The 19,943-nt window shown below is 48.3% G+C and overlaps 1 protein-coding gene across 13 annotated transcripts in view; it reads left to right on the top strand.

The window, feature by feature from the left end:
• Positions 1-19,943, top strand: part of CAMK2D (calcium/calmodulin dependent protein kinase II delta) — a 188,526-nt gene that overhangs the window by 84,179 nt on the left and 84,404 nt on the right. For all 13 annotated transcript variants that reach the window (XM_074338638.2, XM_074338634.2, XM_074338635.2 and 10 more), the window contains exon 4: positions 15,252-15,306. In XM_074338638.2, coding sequence (XP_074194739.1) covers positions 15,252-15,306 — 55 coding nt within the window. The remainder of the gene's footprint in view (positions 1-15,251; positions 15,307-19,943) is intronic.

Below are 19,943 nucleotides of genomic sequence, written 5' to 3'. Positions count from 1 at the left end.
GTCTCCCTGATCAGCAGTTTCCTGTGATATTTAGGCTCCAGTTTTCAGCCTCACCTTCCCAGTCAAGCTTCCTTTTTCTTATTGGAATTTCCTCCTGCACATGGCTCCTGAACAAACCACAGCCGCCTGAGTACAGCCGAGCCCGTTTGTCTGCTGAGAGGCCAGGCTGTGCAGTTACAGACAGGGCACGGGACTGAATGCGATGGCCTGTTGAGCAGAACGAGCCCCAAATAGGAACAGAGTGAGTCCCCAGAACCAGCGTCAGGTGGGCGGTGCGGCGCTGTGGGCCCAGGAAGGGTGGCAGGGCCAAGGCTGCTTCCCGTCCGCCAAACACCCACCACCCAGGGAGCCCCAGACGCAGCGAGTCCTGGCCTGAAGACTCCATTTAGTGTTGTTTCAAGAGCGTTTCGACTCTGCTTTGTCCAGGCAGCCGGCGCCTGTGATAGAAAGGCCTGGGAACCAGCCTATAAACCAAGAAACCTGCACTTTTACAGTTTCTGAGAAAACATTCGTTTTGTATGACTCGCTGTTTTGTAGCAAGTTGCGTCCACGTTTGATGGCAAATCCGTAGACAGCAGGTTTCAAGGGGCCCTCCTGGGCACGCCGGGCGATGTTTGCCTGCTGCCAAGGCTGACGGTACGTGCCCGGCCAAAACAAAAGGGTGCATTTAGCTGCTCCCATGAGGATTTCTGAAACCAAACACGAACGAAACCAGGGAAGGGCGATAAGGAGTCACAGGCTACGAACTTGCTGTGGGACTTTAAAGGCTCCTTTTATACTTTACTCTCACTCAGGTTTCTTTTTCCACTTGATATATTTTATTTTACGTTTTTTGGAGAAACAGAACTCGCTGAGGCTATGTTCCATTTTGGATGTAGATAAAACTGTTTCCAGAACTGTAGGAAAATCATTGCAGATTTAAAATTACACTTGGCTGACGGAATCAGCCCATGCGTTTCCTCATCTATTAGCAGATGTTTGCTGACTGTCTGTTATGTCAGGTCCTCTTCCAGACACGTGTGTACAAAGGTGTGAGCCGAGCAGACAAAACCCCTGGTCCTCACGCTGCGTATGCTCTGGGCAGGGGACAGACAGACAAATCCTGGGGGTGGTCAGTGGGCCACCCCCCAAGGACAGGAGGGGCAGGCTTTGTGGACAGGGCAGCCTTCCGGGGCCGGCTGGTGTGGCAGGGCTGTAGGTGAAGCCACCACAGAGGTGACAGAGGGCCTCACATTCCCAGCTGCATGCTGTGACGCCCAAGCTCCCAGTGTGAGGGATGGAGCCGGGGTCTTTGTGAGGTAACTAGGTTTCTGTGACGTCACAAGGCGGGGCCCTTATGGTGGGACGGTGCCCTTTTGAGAGGACAGACCAGAGGACCCTCCACCTGAGGACACCGGCCTCCCGCCTGACAGGAAACCCCAAGTCGGTGGTTTTGTTATGCAGTTTGAGCTAGGAGTATGGAAGGGCCTGGAAAGTTCTGAGCAGTGAGCTGACCCAACGTGTGTTTTCAGAGGACCCCTGGCTGCTCTGCTGGGGAACTGCGGGTGGGAGCAGAGGCCCGGAGCCTGTCAGGAAGTGTCCCCCGGCTCACATTTAGGGTGCATGGAGGCCCAGCGGCTCTGAGGTGTCACAGGCCGAGGGGACTTCAGGACAAACCGGAGAAGCTGGAAGGATGGAGGTGGCACGGCAGGAGTGGGACGCTGTGACGGAAGATGAGGGTCCTTACTGGCACACAGATGTCAAAATGCCCAAGAGATTTCCCCGCAGAGAGGTCAGGTAAGCGGTCAGATACGAGTGTGAAGTCGGTGGGCCGTCAGGGCTGGGATGTAAGATCTGTTCACAGCTGCCACGAGGAATGATGTGACATATTTAGCAGCCGGCGTAGCCGGGTCCCAGCAGTCCGCCCGTGTGTGGCCCACGGCTGCAGACACACGGCCCCCTGGGGCATCCTGAGTCCCACAGACAAACTGCCGTCGTCCCACACAGGACATATGTGCACTTCCTATGACCAGCAGCTGGAAAGCAAGGCCACTGGTCCTCTCATGTCACACAGCCCGGTCATCGCACTTGGGCCTCAGCCACGTGGGGGCCTGAGGTCACCTGTTTACTGCCCGGTCCATGTCCCTACAGAGCCGCCGGGCTTTGTTACCTGAGCGCATGGAAACAGGCCGTGTTGTCCAGACTGGCCCTCTATGTCACGTCGTGCCCCGAGGGGTCACATCCTGAGAAGCTGCCGTGTCTTAGCTGACTGACAGGCGGCGTGACTCGTGCCTGTTGCTGCTGTATTGACTTGGTGTCCTCTTGTGCGCAAAGCTGCTGTTTCATTCCCCTCTTCATTAAAGTGACGCATTCAGTCACCAACTCTTCCCCCCACCCAAGAGCTGCAGGAAGCCCGTCGTCTCCATCGTCCCTGGTCACCGTCAGCTGCCCAGCCCTGCCTCCCCACGGACAAGCCTGAGGGACCATCCCAGCATGCAGTGGACACAGTGCCGATTCAGACTGCTTTCTCTGCACAGCATGAGAAGGAGAGGACACAGAGCCCCGGAGGGCCCGCAAAGGAGAGGGGACAGGGCACCAGGACAGCTGCTCCGCGAACGACCCTGAAGGCACCGAGGACAGAAGTCCAGTGTCCGCAGGGCCGGCCACAGATGGCTGTGTGCCTCTGGCTTATGTTTCCTGTTCTCTGGAACAAGCAAAGACTCTCCAGAACGCAAACTTGGACAGTGCCTGCCCGTTCCGGGTGTGTGTGGCTGGGCATGTTTAACCCAGTTCTTGAACTTATACTAAACATTTGCTGAGCGCGCGCTGCGTGGCCAGCCTGCTGCTATGGGCTCAGCACACCTGCTCGTGGTGGCTGTCCCGGCGAGCCCTGAGCCCGCACACGTTTGCTTGTTTCCACAGGGAGGTGGGGACGCGTGCTCGGCGTTCAGGGCGCAGTCACCTCCTGTGCTCCCGGCGGCTGTGGACGCCTGGGCGGGCTCTGGTTATCCTCTTGGAAATGACAGTTGCAGTGATGACCAAACGTACTGTGATGCTAATTCCCCCTGGAAGTGCAGTCTGAGTGTGTTTGGTAAACGGAGTGTCCGATTTCTGCGGAGGCAGCTTTTGCTCGATTGATGGTGATGTCGTGTGTTGACTTGCTCTCCTGTTGCAGTGGATGCTGCTGCGTTTTCCGACCCACTCGTACAGTGTTTTCTGCGTTAGGCCATTTTAATCTGTCCTTTGAAAGTATGTTTCCTAAGAGAACCCAGCAAATGTGGAAACTGGGTGACATAGCCTTAAGTGGAAATAACCAAAACCCACACGCAGCGGAAAGAGCATTTGTTATCGCTCCAAACTGGCAGAGAAAGACACACGAGTAAGGTAATAACCTTTAAGTGTATTTTTGTTCATATGTCATTTTACAACCCATGAAAACTCATAACATAGGAAATCTTTTAATGCCCACATTTACTTTCCTGACATACTGATTTTCTTGCCAAATCCCTAAACATTCTTCAGTATAATTCACTTTCTAGTTTTCTGGCTCCATTTTCTGACTTGGTCTTCGCATGAGAAGCAGATACCATTCCATTTGGACAGTTGGCGGTAGGGAACGAGCTACCTTTTGAAATCTGAATGACCGATCTTATGCCAAGGAACAGATTACGTCTCAGTCCTGCAGAAATGTGCACTGAATGTGATTTTGCAGTGCTTTTCAGAACCTCACATTCTGTGCCACGCTTGTTCCAGCTGCCGGGGACCTAGGCAGTTTGGCCTGAAGTTGCTCGAATCCTACCCTGCTTCTTCCTACAAGCATCCTCCGGCGTCTGCAGGATGGGTCACGTTTAGTGGTGACGTGGTGCATTTTACTGTGCAGGATGAGGAAAGTATACTTCTGAGTGGGCGCATGACGGCTCATACCGACACAGAATGGTAATGAATGAGAGATCCCTCTTCTGCTCTTTCCAAGGGTCCTGTCTCTGCTTGGGAATGAGTCCTGCCTCATGTTCCTTTGGGGTTAGCCATGATCTGGTAGCGGAGGGAACAGTGTGAGAACCAGAGAGAAACCTGAGGACACTTACCGTCAAGCATAAGAGGAAGCTGCAGGAAGTCTAACAAGGTCCTAGACCTGGGTTGGGGGACAGTTTGCAATTGCACAGGAATCTCTCTGTTTGCCAAGTTAGCTTTGATGACAAGTGGCATCTGCTGTAGTTACTTTGTGACTTACTCTGGCAGCTTCTGGAGGCAGGATTACAAATGCGCGTGTTATTACCTCCCAGTTCTATGTAACACTGTTTCAACTAACAAAAGTAAGCTGGTGTCTGCAATTCCGTCACCGGCATCCTCTATCCTTTTATATTTTCCTCCAAATCTCCTAAATTAAATAGAACTCTGTCAAGACAGCCTTGGTTCACCAGCTTGGCAGACAGCATGACCATCATCCGGATCCCGTGTTTTTTCACTCACTGGGGGTGCAGCTCTTCTCTGAAGTACTTTCAGGTCCCTTTGCTAATAGCAAGCAGGCCCCTGGGGACCACAATTTCACAACCCCCTCCCTCCCGCCTGTCCCCGTGGCTGTGGCCCAGTTCCCACCTGAGAAAGACAAAGAGATGCCCAGGGTACTGCTTACCCAGTTAACTTGGGCTAATTTTGTTTTTGTCTGGACCATCCTTCAGAGGCATTTGCTTATTCCGGGCATTGGTGAGCAGGGGGTAGACGGTTCCAGAAGCCTCTGACTCCCGGGCAGCAGCTCCTAGGTTCCCTCCAGGGAGGGCGGTGTCAGTCAGATGTTGGAGGTACCAGCTGCAACCAGTCTGAAGGCTGTTTAAAATCATCAAACGCGCTCCCAGGTGGATTGTTTTCTGTGGAGTGTTTTCTGCTCATGGATGGCCCTGGGGGCGGGACGATGGAGAGGGCTGCTGAATGAATGGTGCAGTAGGAACCAGGCATCACCTGCTTTGCAGTGACGGCTGCGGCTCTGTCTCAGTGAAATGACCGCATGTGGACAGCAAAGGCACTGGATTGTAGCTGAGTCCGGGACCTCTGTCAGGTCTGAGACTCGGGCACTTAAAAAACAACAACGTTGTGTCCATGACGTGCCACCCAAAATGCAGGTGTGGAGGACAGCTGCCACACCCCACAAGTCCTGTCTCACCCACTCTGAGGTCCAGAATCAGATTCCCAGCTTCCCTTGCAGCTGGGACGCCCCTGTGTCACCTGGCTGTGTTTCGGGTCTGACAGACGGGTGCCGTGCTTCCACGGGGACGGGTCAGTTGTGGGCAGCAGGTCTCCCTGGGCCTTCCTCTGGCAGGGAGGGTTTTGTTTTGTCTAGTTCTGGAGATAAAGCACGTTCAGTTGGGTGAAGTGTTCTTCCAGCTGTGCTTTACACCCCTGGGTCCCCGGTGGCTCGAAGCCGGACGGCCAGGGGCAGACAGTTCTCTTCTTGTTTTTTCTAGTTCTCAGATTGTCCAAAGTGTCAACCTAGTTCAAAAGCATTTCTGCTTAGGAGAGAATAAGAATGGTTACTTCTGCAAAATGACGCAGAAATGCATTTTATTTTTCCAAGACTTTTTATTGCCCTTAAAATATGGGACAAAAAAGTAAAAATAGGAATTCCTCTTTACTAGGAAGACAGTATTGCCTTCATTTTTCATTGTATGAGAACATTCCTTTCTTTTCTACTCTTTTTATTCACGTGCATCATCTTCAGGCAGTAGTTTTTGCCAGGGAGCCCAAATCTGTCATGGAGTGATGGGCAGTGTGAAGGCCCAGAGGCTTTGTAGCAGGAGACGCACGTCCTGTGTGAGGACGAGAGAAGGTGACAGCTACCACACTCCCTTCCAACATCACTGACCCAGAGTGGGCACCCAGAACAGCTCAGCTGGACTCTGGTTTTCAGGGTAACTTGCACATTCATAGTAATCATAGTTCATCGTAATGTTAAGATGGCTTTTTAAAAATAAGAGGCTGTATCGCTTACTCCTTTTTCTTCTTTATTTTCTTTCCGGATGGAGCGTTATTCGCTGGTGCAGGACACAGTGTCATTGTGTGGAGCCAGTCTTGTACCTGTGCTTACGATTAGACAAGCGTCAAAATGTAGGGAGGTTGCAGCTGGGAAATGTAAGCTTGGAGTCGAGGGGTGGGAGGATAATCGGGCGTCCAGAAAGGTTTACTTTACAACTGGTAAACCACACGGTTTAATTTCCTCGCCCACCATGAAATGTCTGTGCATCGATGTCTTGTTTAAGAGCCACGAGCCTGATGTGGCGGCTGGCGGAGGAGGTGGTCAGCCCTCGCGGCTGGCAGGTCACCTGCTTGCTCACGGCCGGCTGTGTGTCACCTCATCAGTCCTGGGGCACTTTCGAGGTCGGTCCTGACGTTCACACGTGCAGCACCCTTCTCGGCTGAGGCCCAGCATGGTGACCGGGGCTTCTCCTGTAGTTGTCACACTCGCCATCTGTTTCGTGCCTTGTTTTTGTGCCTTTTCTGGGAGTTTGCTATTTAAAGTGGCCCAAAGCGTAGAGCCAATGGGCTGTGTAGTGGCTCTGAGCTCAGACAGGCTGTGATGTGCCTTATGGGGGTAATACACGTGGTAGATAAGCTTCAGGCGTGAGTCACAGTGGGTCCTGGCAGCTGTGGGTTTAGCGTTAATGAGTCAACAGTGTATATTAAATGAGCCATCTTTAATAGCAACACAGAGAAAACAAGGCTATGTGTTGATAAGTTGACAAAAGTGTGACTGGAGGCTCAGGGGAGGTCCCCCTGTGTCACCCCGAGAGCGATGCTCAGTGTTTGCTAATCCACGTCCTGGTGACTTTGTAGGACCTACTATCACAAATAAGGACAACCGGCTGTAGTAAGTAGTCTGAAACTCATTACTGGGACAGAAAACAACGGCTTGATCTGAAAGTCAGATTTACTTTCACTTTTAAAGGAACACACATCTACATGGAACTAATAGCACAATTATTCAAAGGGTGTTTTTCTCTACTTCCTTTGGCTTCAAAGAGAGCATCAGATGGCAGCCGGTGATTAAAGAGAAATACAGGCCAGTTTGCAGGGAATAATTTGCTGCCTGATTCATGGGTACAACTAAAGCCTATTTTTAAAAACCATTTTCCATAGATTCCCATGGAAAAGCTGAATTCTTCATTTGCATAATCAATGTTACGAGAAATATTGCTTCAAGTGCTGCACTGGCGGCTGTGGCCGAGGACACTGAGGAGCAGGCCCAGGGCTGTCGAGGCCGAGCCGAGTGTCCCCCCGGGGCCCGGTCCACATCCTGCCGTCCTGAGGGAGCTGCCTCGTGACAGCCACAACCATGAAAGGGTTGATTTCACACCATCTTTATTGTGCGAGTAAATGTATCAGATTCATGCGATACAGAATTTAAAACAAGCCTTTGCTAATAACAGTTCTTTTCCCGTAACAGGTATAGTCATTTGATTTCATGTAATAACACGTGATACCCATTCAGTGCCTGCATGCAGCGTGCACTGTTCTGAGCTCCTGACGTATCTCCTTTACTTGTCACAACAAGCCGATGGAGGGATTCTCTTTTCCCCCCTTTTACAACTGAGAAACTGAGGCACAGAGCAGTTACGTGTCTAAGGTCACATAGTTCATAAGTGACAGAACCAAGAGTAGCACAGGTGTCCGACCGGCCAGGAGCTCTTGTCGTCACACAGCTGGGTGCAGGGGCCACCAGGGGCGTTGTCACCCAGGTCCCTCGCCTTAGACAGCCGTCGTCTCGTGTCTGGTACCCCAGTTACGCAGCAGAACCCTCGAAACCTGCCCTCACACCCCTCCCCGAATGCGTCAGTGCGTTCTGGGGGCTCTCCTTTCCAGACGTGCCAGCCTGGCACCCATGCCACTCGGCCACGACCATCTGAATGTCAGTGTTCCTCATGCTCTCTGCGTCTGTGAGCGTCTGCTTCAGCACAGCAGTGACGGTGTCGTCCCTGAACCCCAGGACACAGCGCCGTGACTTCCCACCTGCCCAGTGTGGCACAGCACATTTAGTAGGATTTTAAGCTCCCTTTTGCTGCTGAGAGCATGACTCAAGGTTAGAAAAATACCTTATGCAACTAATGAATTTTTAGAAAGGGGTTTGAAAGGTAAGAGAGTTGGGGCAGCCGCGTCTCCAGGGGAAATTCTGCTGCCTGTGCTCAGGTCCCATGGCAGTGAGTCGCACCCACAGGATGGGCCAGTAGGTTATTCCAGCCTCTGTTCTCCAAGGGCTTGTGTCGGGAAAGCAACTCATCTGCTCAGTACATTTTTGAAGAGGGCATATTTTTAATTTGGCAAGATAGGTGTTTTAAGTTTTCTCTCTAGTTATTCATTAAAAACGTAAAATGAAGTCTGCTTTAAATTCAAGTTTGTTGAACTGTTGAAGAGGGAAAACCTCCCACTTAGGGGACTGAGCTTAACCTGTTTGGTAATAACTGTGCTGTTTCTTTTCTGTGCTGTTGCTTCGCCGCCAGCATCCAGCAACTTACGTAGAGACTTAGACTGGAGGGGGCCCCACAGGATCCCCGCGAAGGATCGTGTAACCCAGTGCTTATCAAGCGTTTCTTCCTGTGACCTACAGTTGCTTTCAAGCTTTTCATCTTGACCCAGTGTCTAAGACTCCAGCGGAAGTCTCACAAAGCTGTAATTCCCTTACATGTGAAATGCACTGCAATGTATCTTCTTCTATCAAATGCTGCCTTGATCTGCACTTTGGAAAAAAAAGACCCACGTCTGGTGTTTGGCACGACACAGTCTCCTCCTCGTGTTCTATCACAAATCACATGCCTCTGTTTAATCTGAAAGTGTAGCTACGTACGTAGTCCTTCAGGACGTTCAAGGGTATCGGTGGAGCCAGTGGGCAGCACGGTAGGAGCCGGTGCCATTTGCACCAGCAGGCGTCTGTTTGACCCGGTGGTGGGAGCGGACGGTGAGCCTGCACTGAACTCCACAGTCAGTCAGGGGGCTGTGCAGGTACTTTGAGCAGAGGAATGCCAGTGGCCTCTTTTTTGTCTGCTTCACCAGACGCTCTCACACATGCAGTCCATAGGTCACGGGTATATGCATTTGGCATACATTTCGCAGGAGGGGTGGTAGCCCAAAGCTCCGTGAGGTCCTTACAATCAAGGTACAATATACAAGTACACCATCTCGAGGCTTCTGTAATCGGAAGCCCCCTGCTGACAGCAGCTTCTCGCCCTTTCTCAGTATTCCTGACGCCTCAGGGTGTGTCTGAGTGTCACTGACCAGCTCTTGTGAGTACCAGTAGATGGAGGGACAAAAGACAAGGCAAGAAAGAAGAACATGAAGAAAGTCAGAACCACTTATTAAAATACATAAAATAAATGATATTGATACAGAATTGAAAGAGGAAAGATTTTTTTTTTTTTTAGTAAAGGATACTTGAAATGAGCACTGACTTTTCCAAGAAATATAATCACTTTTTCAAAAATCAAACTATAATCAGTACAGTGGAATCATGCAATAAGAACATGCAAAAAGATGATCTAAACATATTTTTCAAAGAAAACAAAGAATATTTCTGAATATCCTAGGCTTAGTAATAAGTCTATAATTCAGTTTCCCCTCATAGGTATAACTTTATTAAAAGTGAACAGGAACGGGCATTAGATGAATTCTGTTTATTTCTTTCACCATCTCTGAAAGCCTATATTTAGGCATCTGTGACTCTTTCCTTTCACACAGAAGAGCTGACTGCCCTCTCCTGTTGCCCGTAGTGGCCTGTGATTGGTGTTGCTGGGTGTCCTGTAGTTCCCAGTCACTGGTCTTTTATCCTCACTTTCTTCTACCTTAGATTGAAATTCTCCCAAGTAATAGATATTTTGACCAACCAGAAGCCACTGTGAATATTCTGAGACATTAGAAGGCATCATGGTTTCTCCCAGTCAGCCCTAAATCGGACCAACTGGATTCTAACTGTATTGAAGCTAATCTCAGCTTGACCTTGCAGAGCCAGGAAGTGGGGTGGGAATTGGGGTAAGGATGGAGACCATGGTCAGCACGGTCCATGCACTTTGACCTTCAGGACCGATCATGGGATCCAATGACTTTTTTTGTGTGTACTTTTAGAATAGTTTTTAAATTAACATGGATAACATTCCCCAGTGAGTTTTCATGTAATAATTATGAGTGTGATCAAAAAATACAGTGAATGTTTACATTTTTTAAAAATGTGTTACAGTAAAAGACACATTACCATTAATCCCCCCGAAAATACTCCCCCTCACTTCAAACACACTTTCCCCATTGTTCTTGCCACTTTTCTGTAGCAGTTCTGTTAAGTCCTGTTTCCTGAGTGTCTTTAGTTGCACTGTCGTGGCTGCCTCCATGTCCTGAATCACTTTGACTTTGGGAAAGAGCCGGAAATCGCAAGTGCCAGATCCGGTGAATAACGTGGTTGAGGACACACCGTAATGTTTTTATTTGACAGAAATTGCCGTATACCAGAAGCGATGTGTGACATGGAACATGGTCACGATGGACGATGATTTATGGCACACTTTAAAATGCACCTTCTCTCAACCGTAGCTCACACCCGACTGCACCGAACAAGCTGAAACTTGTCACACACTGTTACTAAGGTTCCACACGCCACTTCCCATATTGAAGAGCCCTGCCTTTCCGTTGGATGGCACTTGGCAGCAGGAGTCACCGTATTTTGTGATCACGCCTCATACATTTACTTTTTTTTCAAGAGTTCTTAATTTCAATTTTTTTCTGAAGTGTAAGTAATGAATTGCTTTAAATATAATTTAATGTTACTTAAGATTAGGTTTAAGGAGAAGATTTTCTTGTCATGACAGGAAAATACTGTATTTGAAATTTTAACAAAACAGTGTTTTTGTTCTTGATATTAAATTTATTTTAATTTTGGGGTACTGAACAGTGGCCTATGTATCATTTATTAATGGGGCACACTGCTAAGTGTTTTGTCAAAATCTGCATCCGTTATGCAACTTTAGGAATCTCTGTTCAAATATCTAACATGAGAAGACTGCAATTTCTGTGTCTGACCAGTTTATTTGCTTGCCTTCTCCAGCTAAGCCAAATTCCAAGCTTTTATGCCCAAATTTTAGACCTGTCATGTTTAAAGTAAAGAAAATGAAAGTGTAAGCACTGTAAGACTCTGGGCCTGGACAACAATGGCCGCCAAAGAACCATCTCTTTGTCTGTATCTGCCTGTTTTTTGCTCGATTTACAATAAAATGAAGAGTATACATGGATTCATATTTCAAAGAAACACAGTGCACATAGTTTTCAAATATACAAATGTAAATTGATGTACATTACACTGGGGAAATGAAAATTGGTGTCGTTTTGTTACCTGTATTATTTATGTTACGAGAAACAGAGATTAAGGAAAACAAAGCACGTGTGCAGATTTGCCTTCAGCTTTCTAGAAATGTTAGTTTTATTTTGAATTTGGTTTTCAGTGCTTCTGAGTTTTCTCTTTGACAAGTTTTCCCTCTAGAAGTGACCAACTTTGTCACAAAAGAGCCAGCAGTCATGGTAGACTACACTTTCTCCCTGCGGCGGTGCCATTTGGCTGTTCTGATGGCTGAGACTAGTAAATACAATGTTTTTAAATTAACAGATGAACTCAGTGTAGGTGCCCCTCTTTGAGGAGGCCTAAGCTGGCTGGTGCGTGCCTCGCTCTGAAATAGAACTGACTGCCGATGGGAACAGAAACAGGATCTGACTTACCAGCTGCCATGTTTGCATCGCAGTATGTGATCGAATCCCACTGCCTGCACCTGCGGCAAAGCCCATGCCTCGCCCGTGCCCAGGGCTGCAACTCAGCTGCCAGGCCGATAACTCTTAGGTGATAACTCTTTCTTTCGCGCTAGAGAGAGGAAGAGGATTAGGCCTTGAGGCAACTAAACTCTGGAAATATTTTAGCCTCAGCAACACCTTCTTCCCCCTTATAAATCCTATACTTAATGCCTTGGAATTTGACATTTTATTATAGATAAAGAAATTGCACTATTTCCATTTAGGAAAGCTCATTTCATTTATTCATGGACTTAATTCTACCTTCTAGCAAACTTCAGAAAAGAGTGGCTGCCAAGATGTACTATAACCTGTTTTCTCAAATGCTTTTCTCATTTCTTCCTAAAAGCATTCTGGGGGTGACTGTAATTAGGGTGTGTGCACCCTGTGTGTAGCCGGTGGGAGTGACAGAGCAGTCACCCAGAACGCCCAGAACGTGGCATCTCGGCAGCAGCTGGCACCAGGCTCTCAGGGCTGGCCATGCCGGCGGGGGCTAGTGTGTGCTGAACAGAACACCATGGGTTCCTTTGGTGTAAAAATGAATGGACAGTTATTTGCAGGGAATAGTTAATGTCAGCTTTTGTAAAAATCAGCACAGTTTCCAACCCTTGACACACTTATCAAGAAGAGGATGGAAGGTGGATACTCCTGACTGCCAGAAAGGGCGTGAAGAGAGCTAATGACGTCTGCCGCTCTGGGGCATGGTTCCCAGGCCGTGCAGACCTCTGTGTAGGCGTACCAGCACCTCCGGGCCTAACAGCTGAAGCGCTCACAGTGTTACCGGAAGCTCACCATCCTCAGAGTTGTCACAAACATGGCCGTCCACGTGAAGGCTGCATCACTTAGTTGGGTTAATAAACAAAAAGTGTGACAATTTCAGTTAGTTCTGGTTTTCCAGTTCTTTAGTTTTAAAAAGGGTGGAAGGAAGTAGGGAGGCAGGAATAAGGGAAGTAAATGTGTACGTTTGATCCCAATAAAGATGATGCTAGTTTTCCCTGCTATGTCAGGGGCATCATTCATCCCGAGCTCATCTCACCTGGTCACATGGCTGGCTACAACTGTTGGGGATTATTTTGGGATTGTGTGATGCAAAAGCGGTGAACTTGGCCAAATGGTTTGGCTTTAATTGTTACCACATGCTTGCTGGCAAAATGCTTTTGTGAAACTGGGTTTGACTAAAACAAAATCATATGCTCAGTCATCAGGCTTGCATCTGAGCACCTCTTGACGTGTTCAAAAAATAATTCACTCCCAAATGATGACTGTTTCCTTGTTTACCTGAGTAGTGGTCGTCATACTGAGAGCATTTGATGTCAGAGGTAACTCGAAACTAGTTCCTTGTCTCCCATGGCACCTGGAACAGCCACCTCTGCTTAGCTCCACAACTCTGATCTGAGCACCCGAGATGGCCCCGTCCGCTGCAAGCTTTGAACTTGAAATGGTGGCAGAAAGAAGTAGTCATTTCGCCCTGCTCACACTGTGATCTGCACGTTTCCTTTTAACTTGGACAGCATAGAAATCCACCTTATTTTCACAGAATAGCCGTCGGAGTTCATTGAGTAGATGTATCATTATTTACACTCATTAGACACAGGATGTGTTACAGCCGCCCAGTGAGGAGCCTGTGATGCTGTCTTTGAAGAAAGTCACAGTCATCGGTCGTGGCCCAGCTTTCTTTACTGTGTGGAATGACTGTGAACAGAGCCAAACTTGGGGTTTTCTTAGGAAGCCCAAGCTTAAATGAAGGCAGCAGGCACCTCTGATATTCACAAGTGGAAGAACACTCTGCACACGACGGAAGTTACAGGACAGTATTTGTGCAGCCGTCATTTTACTGCAGACACACACAGGTCACTGAGATTTGGTGACAGTTTCTGTCCCAAAACATGGAAGAATGCCCCCCATCTGGTAGAGTAAGGCCTCAGACACAGTTGTTGGAAAGACCATGCACAAACTGTGTGCCAAGTCTCTGAAGGACGCACAGACTCAGGAAACATGGCCCCTGCTTGGTCGCGTTGGTGAGACAGAAATCCCAGGGACTGAGGGGGAGCAGGTGTTAGAGTTGGTTATGGAGAGCAAACTGTGCTGCACTCTTGTAGGGTGACACTGGCGGGACAGGCTCGGGAGAGGGGACCACTGTGTTTACCTGTCACGCACTCCAGGGACACGGGGTTGGAGCCTGGCGTGCATGGCCTCACTCCCCGTCACCTGAGTTAGAGCCCTCCAAGCTGATACAGAAAATCCACGACCTGCAAATGACCTTCTATGATTGTGGGTGAAGCCAAAGGCTCTCTTCTCTGCCTTGGAGAAATTTTGGAGGTGGATTCAGAAAAGATTTTAATGGCCAAGGACGACATCCAAGGACAAGATAGCTGGAGTTAAAGACTGGACATCATACAGTCTGTGAGCTTGGGGCTTCATGGCTTCTACCAACCCCCTCTGTGGACGGTGGTGGTTTGTGTGACAACGTAAATGTTTCTTTGAATCCACGTTTTCCGTGTGGTGGCCATCACTGCATGCTGAGGACAGGTCGTAGCACACATCATTGTTCTTTTGTGGTGACTTTTCAGAAGCTTTATATCCTGTGAGTGGCTGCTTTTCCCGCCCTCTGTAGCTCTGTGAAGGCCACGGCACCCGAGGTGGTTTGGAGAATAAGAAGGAATTTACCATTTGTGGGGGTGAGTGGGAGGCGGGGACACAAAAGAAGTGTGAACGTTCTACATGTGGGGTTTACTTTAGAGTTTAGGGTACACAGTGAGTGTTTTCAATTCAGAAAATACAGTTTCTCGCTTACTTTCAGTGAAAGCCCAGCTCATGGGAAAATTTAAGGTATGAGTTTGAGGAACTAGCAGATTATTTTATTGAAAGTTCTAGTTGTGAGTTGTGGGCGTATGACTTGGTAAATGGACTGGAGTGACTTCAGTTTAGAAGCGGCGTGATGAAGGCTGTTTGACAGTTGGCTGTGTAGAACTTTCCTGTGAAATAAGGGAGAGCAGAGACAAAGAGATGTTTGCTAGACTCTCATAGCGATCGCTCTTGCCGCCTGTTGTAGTGACACAGGCATGCGTGGCGTCCCCCGTGCGAGGATGTGAACAGATGCGCGAGGAATAGCCTCTCAGCGTGACAGTTGTTAGAACCTGGAGACTTGGGCTACGTGGATCTATAACATTTACGTGTATTCACCCAGCTTCACAGGGATTGTTTCAGTTTGTCTCATTTAACCCTCTCAGCCATTTTATAACATGTAGGTGCTTCCAACTTACAAGATGGTTGATCTGAGTATGACCCACAGTTCACACTCGTCAGAACCGAATGAAACCTCGGGCCTGTCTGTGAGGACACTGGCTGCAGAGGCTGAGGGAGAGTTGCCAGCAGCTCGTTAGGAGACGAATGCCTCCCACATGCCCGGCTCAGTGCTGTGCCTTGGCTCACGTCTAACACAAACTTTCTTCTCTTTTTCCTTTTTTTAGTGCGACTTCATGACAGCATATCGGAAGAGGGCTTCCATTACTTGGTGTTTGATCTGTGAGTACAACGCACTTGTGTTCACTTCTTTTTTGCTATCTCTTTGAAGACCATTTTGAGTTAAACATGCTTTTTTCCAATCTACAGTCCAAATTAATGACCCTGTAATTTTGTAAAATGTTCTTCAAATAACATTCAACTCTAATTCTTTTGAAAAGAGGTGACAGCTCCGCAGTGTCTGTTGAAACCCTAAGTTAATCTTCATACTTGAGACAGTGCAGAGTCTGTTTCCTTCCGGATTCTGGGTTGTGATGTCGTTAGCAGTGCTGGGTTTACCTTGGGGGAATAACAATGGTGACCGCTGACTTTCCACTTAGTGTTTTAAGAGTATGTGTAATCTGTTACCTTGTATGAGAAGACGCCGAGGAAGGAGACTCGAGGCTGCTTAATTCAGGGGCTCAGACACCCTCAGACTCCCACCTCCCCACCCGCCCATTGGCTTGTCCCCAGACTGGCTTGGGCCAGCTTAGTACTCGTGGTAATGCCCAGTGGAGGATGTCGTCTCATGTTCTCTTCAAGAATAAAAACCTTACCCAGAAAATTGGGAGTATTTCTTTCCATTGGCGGGATTGGGTCACGTGCCTACTTCTGACCAGTCACTGGCAAGAGAAGTGGGGTCACCAAGATTGACTTGGACTGACCAGGATTTGTACACTGAGGTTCTGTCACAAGAATGAAGGGACAGTAATGAGTCTTGGGGCACAGTCCACAGCCTCTGCTCTGGCCAGATCCACACATGGGGGGGAGGCGTTGATAAGAACCCCGTTTCTGAAAATCAGTTTGATGTTTCGTATCAGAAATGTTCATATCATTTGACACATTTCACTTCTAGGAACAAAGTCTGTAGACAGTATACTCCAATTTCAGGTAATGCTCCGTGCTGACAGATGGCCATTGTATCATCCTTCATAAGGAGGGGGGAAAAAACAAAACCTAAGGACCCCATAATAGAGAAATGGTTGTAATTGCAGTGGATTCGTATACTGGACTGCTCGCCAGCATTGTAATGTGATGCTGGGACACAGATAAGAAATTGTTTCATGGACCTGAGCCTGAAGGTGCTAAGTTTGGTTGGTTCAGCCCTTCAGTGATAGTGAGGAATCAAGTTCTTTCTGTCTGTTCTTTGTTGTGCGTGAGCTCGTCTCATGCTCTGCCTGCCTGATTTCCAGGTGTCACACTGCCTTCCAAAGTCAGGGAACAGGAGAATATTAATTCCATTGCATATGATTTTATCCGCAGGGAAAATCTTTCTCATCCGTCCCTCAGAAATAGTGTTAATCCTCGTGCAGAACTGCGTCCCATGCTCATGTGTGAGGCAGGCGTTGGGGAAGTGTGGGGACAGAGCCCCAGAAAGTAGTTTACAGGCTCTCGGCCTCACGTGGAAAGGTGCTGGCTCGGGTGGTGAATGGCCGTCGGCTGTGGCCTGTTAGCCAATTGGCCACTGGTATAACTGCTGCGGCTACGGAGGATTGCCGAGGAGCCGAGCCGAGCAGAGCCGAGCAGAGCTGAAGAGAGCAGAAGAGGAGGGCTGAGAGAGAGAGGAACAGAGTCGAGAGAGTGGAGGAGAGTCGTCGGTCGGTCGGTTGGCGGAAAGGCGGACGGCAGGTCACACGTCCGGTGGGCCCAGCCTCCAGTGAGACCATAGTGGTATGACTCCCCTACCTATGGCTCCGTGGGTGTTCCTTTTCGGCCTCACCATATCCTGCGTTCTTGTATGGGGAGCGGGAGCAGAGACCCCACAGGACGCCCCGCCTGAAAGATGGCGCGGCGAGAAGGCCTCCGTGCACGACAAATGGCGCAGCGAGCAGGGTCCCCCGCCCGACAGGAAGGGAGTAGAGTTACCCTTGGCTTTGACCGGTCGGGAGAGGGAACCAGCTGCCTCCCCCCACCCCCCAATCATCACGTCAGTGCTTTGTTTTCAGGACAGAGGCGTCCTGCCTGCCGGCTGTGGGTGCCTGGCGTGCGTGCTGGCGGTGGGACCCTGAGGCCGGACTGTGCGCAGCCCCTGCACGGCCCTCCCGTGGCCGCGGCCCTCCTCCTGCCTACTCAGTCCTCTCTCACAGCTCACATTTGCCCGTCTGTGGTTCTGTCATCCATTCTGCAAGAAGTCCCTTTAGTCGTTCTTTTAGGGTCCATATGCTAGCAGCCAATTGTTCGCGTTCCTTTTTCTGAGAATGTCATGATTCTCTCCTTCACTCCTGAAGGATATTTTTGCCAGATGAAGAACTCTTGGTTGACAGTTATTTTCTTTCACTGTTGTGGCAATTCCTGCTGGATTCTTTGCTTTTTGATGAGAAATCTTTTGTCATTTTAATTGTTTTTCCCCTGAAGGTAAGGTGTTATTTCTCTCTGGCTGCTTTAAAGTTGTCCCCTTTGTCTATATGTGAGTAGCTTTCAGAAGTTTGACTATGATGCATCTTGGCCTGGATTTCTTGGCGTATATCTTTTTTGGTGTTTACTTAACCTCTTGAATACGCAGGTTTGTGTCTTCTGCCAGATGGAGAATTTTTAGGCATTGTTTCTTCTAATAGTTTTTCAGCCTCACCTTCTTTTTCCTCTGCTTCTGGAACTGATGACAGGAATGTTAGATCCTTTGCTCTAGTCCCACAGACCCCCCCAGGGTCCGTTCGTTTTATTTCATGTCTGTTGTCCAGATTGGGTGACTTACATTTTTCTCTTTTCAAATTTGCTGGTCCTCCCCTCAGTTTTTTCTGTTCTGCTGTTAAGCAAACCCTTTGAGCTTCTCATTTCAGTTACTGTATCCACTGGAGCTTTTTACTGTAGCCGAAAAGATGTCCTTGTAGATAATTCCCACTGCATCGTCATTTTGGTTTGGGGTCTACTCATTGTTTTTTTTCTTCTTCTCGTTGAGATTTCCCTAGTTCTTGACGTGGTCAGTGATTTTGTATGATGTCCTGGACACCTGGGGTGTTATTTAATGAGACTCGGGGGTAAGGAGGTGCCATCTTACTCCTGGAAGTTTGGGGGGCGGGAGCCCCGGGTTCCTGCTCCGCCTCCCTGGGTGCCTGGGCCATCCCTCCTGCTGCTGGGAGCACAGACTTGGTTTTCTGTATTTAGTGAGAGGAACGCATCCAGCCTGTTTCTCAAACCTGTTGCTGTTTCTCGGTGGATTAATTTGTCAGATTTCCTTTCTAAGTAAGTCAGGCTGCAGTGTTGTAAACTGGGACCTTCGTGACAGAACCGAGTTCTGACCATGGCTCCATCAGAGACTAAAGCTGCTCCTCTGCCACCTATGTCCAGTACATGAGCCTAGGAACGAAACCAATGCAGGACAGGTTAATAGGAGAAAAGGCACCCAATTTGTGTTAATATTTATGTGCACGGAATTCATAGAAAAGAAGTGGAACTGAAAGGAGCCGGGAGACGGGGGGGGGGGGTCCAGCCCTCACCTTCAATGACGAGAACCACTCTCCTCGCCCTGGTGCATGGAGGGGGCACCTTCCTCAAAGGGAAATGTGCGGCCTGCTCTTAGGCAGAGAGGCAGAGGCAAGAGCTCTTCCTGTGCGTGTTGATTCTCAGTGGCCTTTCGCTCAAAGCAGTCCTGATGCCAAGTGACGTTTTCTGAGGCAGCATATTCTGGGGCGCACTCTAGGGTGATGTATTCTGATAACTCGGGCTCCATGAATCACTTCAGTGTCAGGTTAAATGCAAAAGGAAGGCATCCTTCTTACCAGGCCAGGCCTTTCCATAGCCACCAAGTTATTTATGTCCACATATTAATGTTGAAAATTTCTCTTTTCCTTACTAAATGGAGAAAATGATAAGAATCACATAGGTTTTTATTTCTGTACACCTGGCGCACAAGCTTATATTGGTCATGTTAGTTTCAGGTGTACAGTACAGTGATTGGACACTTCTATGCCATAGAGTGTGATCACCCCACTCATCCTAGTGACCATCTGTCCTTGTGTAAACCTATCAGCATAGTACTGACTATGTTCCCCTTCGCCTTTCACCCATCCCCTCACCCTCTCCCTTCTGGTAACCATCAGTATGTTCTCTGCATCTCTGAGTCTGTTTCTGTTTTGTTTGTTTACTCTGTTCTTTAGATTCCACACATAAGTGAGATCACATGGTTTGTCTTTCTCTGTCTGACTTATTTCACTCAGCACAATACCCTCTGGGTCCATCCATGTTGTCACAAATGGTAAGATTTCCTTCATTTATATGGCAGAGTAATACTCCATTGTATAAATGTATCACAATTTCTTTGTCTAATCATCTATTGATGGACATTTTGGTTGTTTCCATGTCTTGACTATTATAAATAATGCTGCAGTGAACATAGGGGTGCATATATCTTTTCAAATTAGTGTTTTTTGGATTTCTTCAGATAAATACCAGAAGTGGAATTGTCGGATCATACGGTAGTTGTATTTTTTATTTTTTAAGGAACCTCCACACTGTTTTCCATAGCGGCTGCACCAATCTGCAATCCCACCAACAGTGCACCAGCGTTCCCTTTTCTCCACATCCCTGCCAGCACTTGTTGTTTGTTGATTTATTCATGGTGCCATTTTGACTTGGGTGAGGTGGTATCTCACTGTGGTTTTTATTTGCATTTCTCTGATGATTAGTGACATTGAGCATCTTTTCATATCTATTGGCCATCTGTA

The sequence above is a fragment of the Rhinolophus sinicus genome, chromosome 15 (assembly GCF_057876585.1).
Source record: "Rhinolophus sinicus isolate RSI-liver-muscle chromosome 15, RSI-T2T, whole genome shotgun sequence".
Classification (NCBI taxonomy): Eukaryota; Metazoa; Chordata; class Mammalia; order Chiroptera; family Rhinolophidae; genus Rhinolophus; species Rhinolophus sinicus.
Note: the sequence above shows the minus strand (reverse complement) of the source record. Positions and strands in the feature narration are given on the sequence as shown.